General features: G+C 51.2%; 1 protein-coding gene across 1 annotated transcript; it reads left to right on the top strand.

Annotated features, from left to right (window-relative positions):
* Nucleotides 1-3,324: 3,324 nt before the first annotated feature.
* On the top strand, nucleotides 3,325-4,561 carry SPAAR (small regulatory polypeptide of amino acid response). The gene has a single exon (XM_025046569.1). The coding sequence runs from the start codon at nucleotides 3,356-3,358 to the stop codon at nucleotides 3,581-3,583; it is 228 nt and encodes a 75-aa protein (XP_024902337.1). The 5' UTR covers nucleotides 3,325-3,355; the 3' UTR covers nucleotides 3,584-4,561.
* Nucleotides 4,562-8,637: the final 4,076 nt, after the last annotated feature.

Here is an 8,637-nt window from a genome sequence, read left to right as displayed (position 1 = left end):
TCATCATTATTATTGTATTTCTTTTGGAGCACTGACCACACTTTCTCTCTTTCCTCAGAGATTTATGGCAGGATTCAAGGGCCCTGCTCTCATAGATCTGAGAAAACTTTGAGGGCTCCCTGCCTCCCAGTACAGAACCAGCCTGCACAACAGATGCTCAGGAAGGATTCTTAAAGACTCATGCTCTCTAGAAAGTAAATGTGATCAAAATAATCACCACCCTCAGGGACGCTATGTAGAGCAGTAAGGTCCTGTGGGATTAGGCCTTTGGGCTCTGGGGGCCTCTGAGGTGTGCTCCTACTCTATCTCCACATTGTTTGGGGAAAGGGGTGGGGGGTGATCTGAGAAGCAGGAAACATTTAACAAGTGGAGGTCTGTAGCCTGCTGGCCTTGACCTCCCCTCCCTCTGTCTCTCTGCAGAGCCCCATGTCCTTCTTGGACTACGGCCAGTCTCCCTAAGTGTGGCTTCAAGCCTCTGGGAGAACTGGCATCCTCTTTGTTTGAGGACGGCTGCCATCACCTTTTCCCTTGTTTATAGGAGTGGAATGTATGGAATGTGGCCTTTTTTCAGACTAGTTGACGAGAATGACGGGTGCTGGAAAGATATATACTATGATAGGTATCTTTAGGCGCCCTATTGCATTTGAGGCTCGTGGGCAGGGGCTGTATATCACAGGATTACAAAAGTCACAAGAGGAAGAAAAGATAACTGGAAAAAATGCTCAGGACAAACATCTCTGAATTGTGGGCAAAGGTTGGTGGCTGTCTCGCTCTTCTCAACTCTCCCAATAATGTTGATAAATGGAAAGGGGCTGTTGGGGGACGGTTGGGGGCGAGTGTTCTGAGCCAAGGGGGACTGTGGAAAAGGCATCTAACCTTTGTCCACTTTTATCCATGGTTACTCTTTTTGCCTGAGGCTTGAGATGCCGTGTTGGTCATTCTATGTTGCAGACCACCAGTGTGGCATCCATGAAGATCTCTAAGAGCCTTTAAAGCAGACTGTGCCTGTCTTCACAATATAACTCAGGTCCCTCTCATTATGCCACATGGCCTCCATTCAAATACTGTATGCCTATTATGAGAATGGACCAGAAGGCCTATTTCTCAATGAATCAAAGAAGGGTCCCCAAATCTCAGAAACAGAAAAGGAAGCCTATACGAAGCAGAAGATAAGAGCGTTGAGCCATTGTTCTTTATTCCAGTTTTAAAAAACTGAACAATGCATGTCTACCACATGCCTCCAACTCCATTCATTCACAAAGAACAGGCAAATGAGCAGTCAAAGGAATAAATAACCCAGCTTGAAACCTAGTTCCCCTAATGCTCTCTATTTCCTGAATTGACTAGTTGATCTTTGTAATTCAGTCTGAAGCCACAGATTGGCTTCTCACATTTCCTTATCTCTGCTTCTGCTTGCCCCAGTTAACACGAAGAATTTTAAGTGTCCAACTTCCTGTAAAGGCCCCAGCTTGCTCCATGCCCCTCCACTGCCCTGTCAGAGGAGGAGCCCCATGCCCAGGCTGTCCAACCATCTTAGAAAAGGGAAGAGTGAGAATCTGACCCAATCCTCACCACTCTCCCATTCTGTGCGTAAGCAGTTCCCTAAAGCTAGTACTAAAGGAAGTTTACTGGGGCCTTGGAGAAATTGAAAAGGACCCAGGCTGGGCGACCTTGGGCTAGCCCTTGTCCCTCTCTGGGCCTTCGCACTGTGATCGGTAAAACTGCAGAACGAGGCGACTGCTCTGTGGTCCCGTGGTACCTGGAACGAGTTGAATTAGAAGGAAAGGCCGGGAAGCCCCTCTTGGGCTGTTTCGTGCTCTTGTTATCATTACAAATTAGCAGTAGGCACAGGCAGGTCATGTAACTTCTGACTACTAGCATCTGAATCTGTAAAACAGAGACAATATCGCTTCACAGGGTTGCTGGATCGATTACGTGAGATAATGCCTGGCTGTGTCCCGTACCTAGAATTATGGTTTTTCACTACTCCATTTCTTAGAGTTTGGATAAAGTGAGGCTAATAACCCAGTTTCCTTTCTGGAAGTGGTGGTGGTCTTAGGAGGTGTTGACTGTGAAAGGGCTGTGACGGAGTGAGTGTCAGGATGGAGCCCCTTCTGACAGACTTACTCAGTGGTCTGGGCCTGGCTCACCCCGCCCCCCAGTTAAGTGGAGAACCTGGTAGGGGGCAGGGCTGGAATGGCCTGGGTGTTCGCGCAGGGTGCGGGTGCGGTAAGTGCAGTCATCGAGGGCAGCAGGCAGCTGTGCAGGTCCTGGGCCCTCACTCACAATTGGTGGAAGGAATTCAGGAAGTGCTCACAGCTACTCAGACATCTTGGAGCCTAGTCCCAGGCAGGAGCAAGCCTGCAGCACCCAGGGATGGGTATGTCGTGACCTGGCTCCTGGGGAGGCCACCAGGTCAGGAGGCCACAGCACCACAAACAGCCAGAGCTACCACCGGAAGGGAGCCCAGGGTAAGTCTTCACAGCACTTGAGTGTGAGCAGCGGGCATGAGCAGGCAGCAAGGAGGGCTGGGTGGAGACTGGAGCAGAAGGGGGCCTCTCCGGGAGCTGCAGTTCAAGGGAACCCCACAGTATGTCATCGAAGGAGCTCAGCTGTCCTGGCCTTATCTAAACAGTACTCTTCCAACCCCATGAAGAAAAGGAGGCTAAATGAAACAGGCCCTTCCCCACAGCCCCTGCAGAAGGCCCTGTGGCACTTGCCGTAAACCTGCCGTGCTCCCGCTACCTTGCCCGGAGCTGGCATTACCTTTCTTCGCACCTGTGTCCTTGCCCCCGGCACAGGGCCAGGGTCTCGGGAGGCAGCATAGGCTTACTCAAGGACTGCCCAAGGTTCCTCCAGGGGAGGAGCCCAGGCCCATCCTGGATCCACAATGGGGAGTATTTTGTCTTCTGTCTGAGCAAACAAATTCTCTTGAAATCCGTAGGCGTCACCAGAGGGCCGGGTTGGCAAGGCTCCCTGCGAGCAGAGTCTTCTGCCCCCTCCTTCCAGCTCCTCCGAGTCCAGCGAGTCTTGAGCTCACGTCTTTCAGGACAGCATTTCTTCTAGAGGCTGTCCCTGGAGTTGACCACAGCTCTTGGAAGATTGGCCAGACGTAGGAAACAGTGACAGAGACCAACTGAAATTTGAGTGGGGCCATGTGGGGTGCCCAGTGGTCTAGAGGGGACACAACCCGGGACCTCAGACCGGTACCTTCTTAGAAGACCACAGGGCGAGCGGCTGGAAGAGCAGGGTACTTGTCAAAACCAAGAGCCACCCTCCTCCCTGTCTCGGAAGGGGAGCTAAGGCTCCAAGACTTACCTCAGGTTGCTCAGTGGGTCAGCCGCCACGTGGGGCCATGGAAACGGCAGTGATTGGCATGGTGGCAGTGCTGTTTGTGGTCACTGTGGCCATCACCTGTGTCCTCTGCTGCTTCAGCTGTGACTCAAGGGCCCAGGATCCTCAGGAGGGCCCTGGCCGCAGCTTCACAGTGGCCACGTTTCGCCGGGAGGCTTGTCTCTTCACTGGGCCAGGTCGCCATGTCCAGCCAGTGGCGGGTGCCCGGGACTTCTGGACCTTCATGTGAAGTCTAACAACCTCCAGGATTTTCTCGGCTGGTGGGTCAAACTCACCCGCCCCCCAGCAAGCCTTCCCTGATGTTCCACTCCTCCAAGTCGGGCATTTCTGTCCTTCCCTGTCTGTATTCAGCAAACTCCCTGTTCCATCCTATCTTGGGTTGCTGTGCCCTCTGGCCTGGGAGATTTACAGTGGTGGGACCAGGTGGGAGTCAACCCTGACCCCTGAGAGCTCAGCTGGACCCTACCCACAGGACTGGGCTTAGGAGAATTCCAAAGCGTTGAATGACCAAACAGTGTTGTATTGCACGGTGGGCAATACAACATCTACAGGGGGACTGGAATTTATTGTAAACAGAATCTAGTTAACCCAGGATGCCTACGAAACTGGTTCTATTGCCACCAGAGGAAGTAGCACCCTCAAGTGGACATTTTTACAAAACGCTTCTTATCTGCTCCCTTAATTGAGTCTTTTTGGTACTTTACGTATGCGTATCCCACGGAGACCAACCCTGAGGCCTGCCCCTACCAGTTGTCTGAAATCAGCCCTGAAATTCTGAAACCAAAGAGCTGCTTTGTTGATTTATTTTATAATTGAAAATGTATATCCTTTTATGGATCTTCCAAGAATCAGGGTTGGAAAAACCACAAAAGGAAAGAGAAGAAAAAATAAGAGTCACAGAAAGTATGAGATATTTTATTAACAAGAAAGCCAGAAAGAAGACTTCGAAGCATATTTTAAATGAGACTTCATTACTCTATTCTTATAGGTCACTTCTATTCTTAGAGAATGTGAGTGACTTGCGTCACACAGGAATGACAAAAAATCATGAACTCAAAGACAATTCCAAATAAGTTAAAATGTTGTGTTACATTGAGAGCATGTACCAAAGCTCTTGTTTTCATCATAAATAGAGGATCAGTTTTTACTAACAGAAAATCTGTTTTCTCTGTACCTACAAAATAAATGCTGTGCTGTATTTAGAGTATAGTTTGAAGGGTGCAAAATTTTGAGTCTCCTGGCTCCTGTGAGTGCATGCAGCCCTAAATGGATGGCTTTCTCAGAATCTGCCTGTTGAGGAGGGCAGGACTGACCCTGACGGGGGTTTCTGGCCTTTTAGGAGGCCTAGACAGGTCATCCTGGCCACGTGGCTGCAGAGAGAGGCTTGGGGCTGCAGAGGTGCAGAGGGGTAAGGGGCTAGGGAGACAGGCTGATGGAGAGGGATGGAGTGGGTGAGCATGGGGAGGGGAGAGGGGCAGCCCAGGGATGGGGAAGCTCCTGAGGACCATATCTTGGTCACTTTGGACCCTCGAGCCCCTAAGCAGGGCCTGCATAAATGCACATGGATGGGAACTGGCTGCTGGAAAAACCTGGCAACTGACTAAAAGGAATTGTTTGTTGCAAGTCGTGTTCTCTGAAGGTGAACACTGAGACAGAGTTTGGGACACAAGGCATTTATAGGGATCGATGTCCGTGAGGGGAAGGAAAGGGAATAGGACTGGATAGAGGAAGAAGTCAACTGTGGCTCAGGCCCTTAATGTCCCCCCAGCTCCACTTGGTCTCTGCGTGCTGCCTCCCTGCCCCCACCCCAGGGTTCGCCCTCAGCCAAAGCAGCACTGTGGATGCAGATAGCTCTGAGGTCCCTCCTTGAAGGGGCCCTGAATGGTGCATCACCACAGGAACTCACCTGGGGCCTGTCTCGGAGGCACCCAGGTCAATCAGACTGGGCGAGCGTGTCCAGGCACAAAGAAATACCTGGGCAAGGGAGCTCCAGGTGGGCAGAGACAGCGAGCAAGACCTGGGAGAAGAGAAAAGAGTGCTCCTCAGCTGCTCTCTGCCCTCAGCAGAGTCAGCTCTCCTCCGGGTCAGGCACCCTTCAGCTAGACCCCAGTATCAGGACCCCAGGCCCAGGGCTCTGCCCCTACCCCCCCGCCGCCAGTCACAACCCTCCCTTATCAGTGGAGGGAAGGACCTGAAGGCTGGAATCAAGTGACTGAAAACAAAGCAATGGGTGGCGGAGGGGAACACAGCTTCACTGCAGGGATGGGCAGTCTGTCAAGCCCTGAGGTCTCCGAATCTGCTCACTTGTTCATCCATCCACTCATCTACCCAGCCAGCCAGCCAGCCAGCCACTCCAGTTACTCACTAAGTCTTCCTTCCTCATTGTAGATGAAAGAATGTCCAATCCTATAGAAAAGTTTTAGTTTATTTAAGCCAAAATTTTGAAGACATGCCTGGAAACAAGATCTCAACGGATTGAGAAAATGCTCTGAGATTGGCAGATTTGCAGTTCCTTTTATGCATTTAGAATCAAAAGAAAAAAAAAAAAACAAATCCATTGGTGGTAGATTAAGGAGGCGGGAGAAAGGGCATTTGGATTAAAAGCAAAATGGAGAAACACATCCTTCTTTTACATTGGTGGGTACAGGATAGTTAATAATTAACATTCACAGCACATAATGATTATATGTGAGGAAAAAGATAACAATGAGGGATCCTGTGGTCTCCTGCTCTGGTGCCTGTGATTATCTTTTCAGGGGTCTAGAAAAGAAAATTACTCTGACATTTCAAAGTTATGTTATCTTAGATGCATAAGGACAGTAGACAAGCTCAGTTAAGGTAAAGACTGACCTTTGCGAAGGAAACTATAGGCCTGAAGTGACAACTCACCATGGCCTGCCCACTTAGAAATTTTTATGTTCAGACCACCCTGTGTGGTTACTTTTGGTCACTGAGATTGTCAGTCCTGCTAAGTGGCCCCACTAAGCTCGTCAGATTTATTACATAGCCCTTTGCATTCGCATCACTTACCCATGCATTATATTCAGTCATTCACTCCTCCATTCCATAAACACTGGCAGAGCATCGACTGTATACCAGACCCTGCCCAGGAAATGTGGGAGTCAATCATACACAGTCCCAGCACTCGATGAGCTCTTAGTGTAGTGACCTAGACAAGGCTGCAAATCACACACTCAGGTGCGGGGGGTGGGAGTAGGGTGAGGAGACCCAGGAAAACCTGGGAGGATGTGGCCCTTGAGCTGGACCTGAAGAAAAGAGGGCACTTCAACAAGCAGAATTTGGAGGAGGGTGTTTCAGACAGAGGGAACAGCGTGAGCCGAGACTCAGAGACCTCGTGGGGGCTGGGAGTAAGTGGTCTGCCTTGACCGGGCATGAGGAGATGGGTGGGACAGCAGCCAGCTCCAGAGGGAAGCATTTCTTGCTATATCTGGCCAGCACATTTCCAGGCAACAGACGGTGAAGGCAGCTAAGAGGCGGTCTCATTCGTCGGGCTGGGCATGTAGTCTCTCCAAGCACACACACGCCAGTATCGCAATCAGTGGTTGCTACACGGGAGCTGGAGGGAAGGTCCTTAGAGAGGCTGGGTGAGGCCGGCCTTGTGTGGCGGTGGACCCATGGGTGGGAAGCTGTTGCAGGAGAGCAGGGAGTTTGAGAAGGGAAAGCAGCCAAAGTCCGCACCGTGGGGCAGGCTGACAAAAAGAGGAGTGACTAGAGAAGGGACAGGAAGGAGGGGAGCTGGTGGGGCAGAGAAGCAGGGAGCAGAGTTGCCAGATTTAGCAAATAAAAACACGGGACATGCAGTAATTTTAATTTTAGATAGACAACAATTAATTTTTAGTATAAATATGTCCCCTGTAATATTTGGAACACTCACTAAAACATTAGGTTTTCTATCTGAGATTCAGATTTAACTGGGTGTCCCACATTTTATCTGGCAATCCCGTGAAGGAGAGCGTAGTTCTCAAAGAAGGTAGGTCAACTGGTAAAAAGCATCGGGAGGGCCTGTGAAGTGAGAATGGAGAAGAGACCTTGGATATTGCAACATGACAGTTGACAATGACCTTGGCGAGCACAGTTCGTGTAGAGTGAAAGGAGTAGCCAGCCCTACAGTGGTGTGAGTGTGTGTAGAGGGGGCACATGTGTGGGCTGCGTGAGTCTTGTGCAAGGGCAGTGGGGTCAGTGTGAGCTAAGGAAGGGAAGGTAGTTTGAAGGGAAGGAGAGTGACGTGTTGTGGCCACCTCACTTCGCTTTCTCTCGCCTCCTTAGTCTACAAGGGGCATCACACTGAGGGAGAGGGAGAGGTTTGGCTTCTAGAAGGCCTGCAGGAGAAGGATTGGAGAGACACTGAGTACACCAGCAAGGAAGAGACCCATGGAAGAGGTCCTTGGGGTGGCCTGGAGCCAGTGCGCAGGAAGGGGCCGGAGGGGTCAGGCCTGGATGCGGGTGGGGGTGGGGGAATGCAGCAGGAAGAATGGGGATACCAATAAATGCTGCATTTGTGCATGTCGGGGGAGGAGGGAGATGAGAGTGTCACGCCAGATGGCCCGTTTTCTCAGTGAGGCAGGAGCATATGCTCAGAGGTGGGCATGGGAGCAGGGTGCTAGGGTCAAGGAGAGTCTGGGGCGATGAACCAGGAGGAGGGGTGAGCAGCTCCTACAGTGCTGCTTCTCTTCCATGTATGGAGTGTGTGGGTGTGAGAATGTGTGCGGGGCATGTGATGTGAGTGTGGAGTACATGTGCGGTGTGAGTGTGTGATGTGTGTGTATGCTACGTAGTGTGTGTATGTGTGTGGTGTGTGTATGTTGCGTGGCGTGCGTGAGTATGATGTGGTGTATGTCAGCCATTCTGCCCAGTGCAGCCCATTGTTACTGGCCAGAAAAGGCCAGCCAGAAGCTTCTCTATCCCCAAGAGAGGGAGGTGGCTGTGCAGGGTCAAAGACTTAGGCTAGCACCAGAATGCTAGCAAAGCCAGGAGTGTTTACCTGGTGGCAGCAAGGGAAGGGGCTGCTCAAGGTCACCCTGGGAATCTTGGGTGGGGCCACTCTGAACCCAGGCCTCCCAGTCTCCAAACCCAGCGTTCTCTGTGTTTACTCTACTACTGTTACTAGTTCCTATTTCCTGGACTCCTACCATGTGCCAGGCTCTGTGCTTTCTATATCTCCTCTCGTCAGTGCTCATAGCAGCCCATCACCCCATTTTACCATTGAGGGGCCTCAGCTGCCTGCCTTTGGGCCAACGCCTCTCAGTGCTGCTGCCCCAGGGA

Source organism: Pteropus alecto, unplaced genomic scaffold (assembly GCF_000325575.1).
Source record: "Pteropus alecto unplaced genomic scaffold, ASM32557v1 scaffold114, whole genome shotgun sequence".
NCBI classification, from domain to species: Eukaryota; Metazoa; Chordata; class Mammalia; order Chiroptera; family Pteropodidae; genus Pteropus; species Pteropus alecto.
Note: the sequence above shows the minus strand (reverse complement) of the source record. Positions and strands in the feature narration are given on the sequence as shown.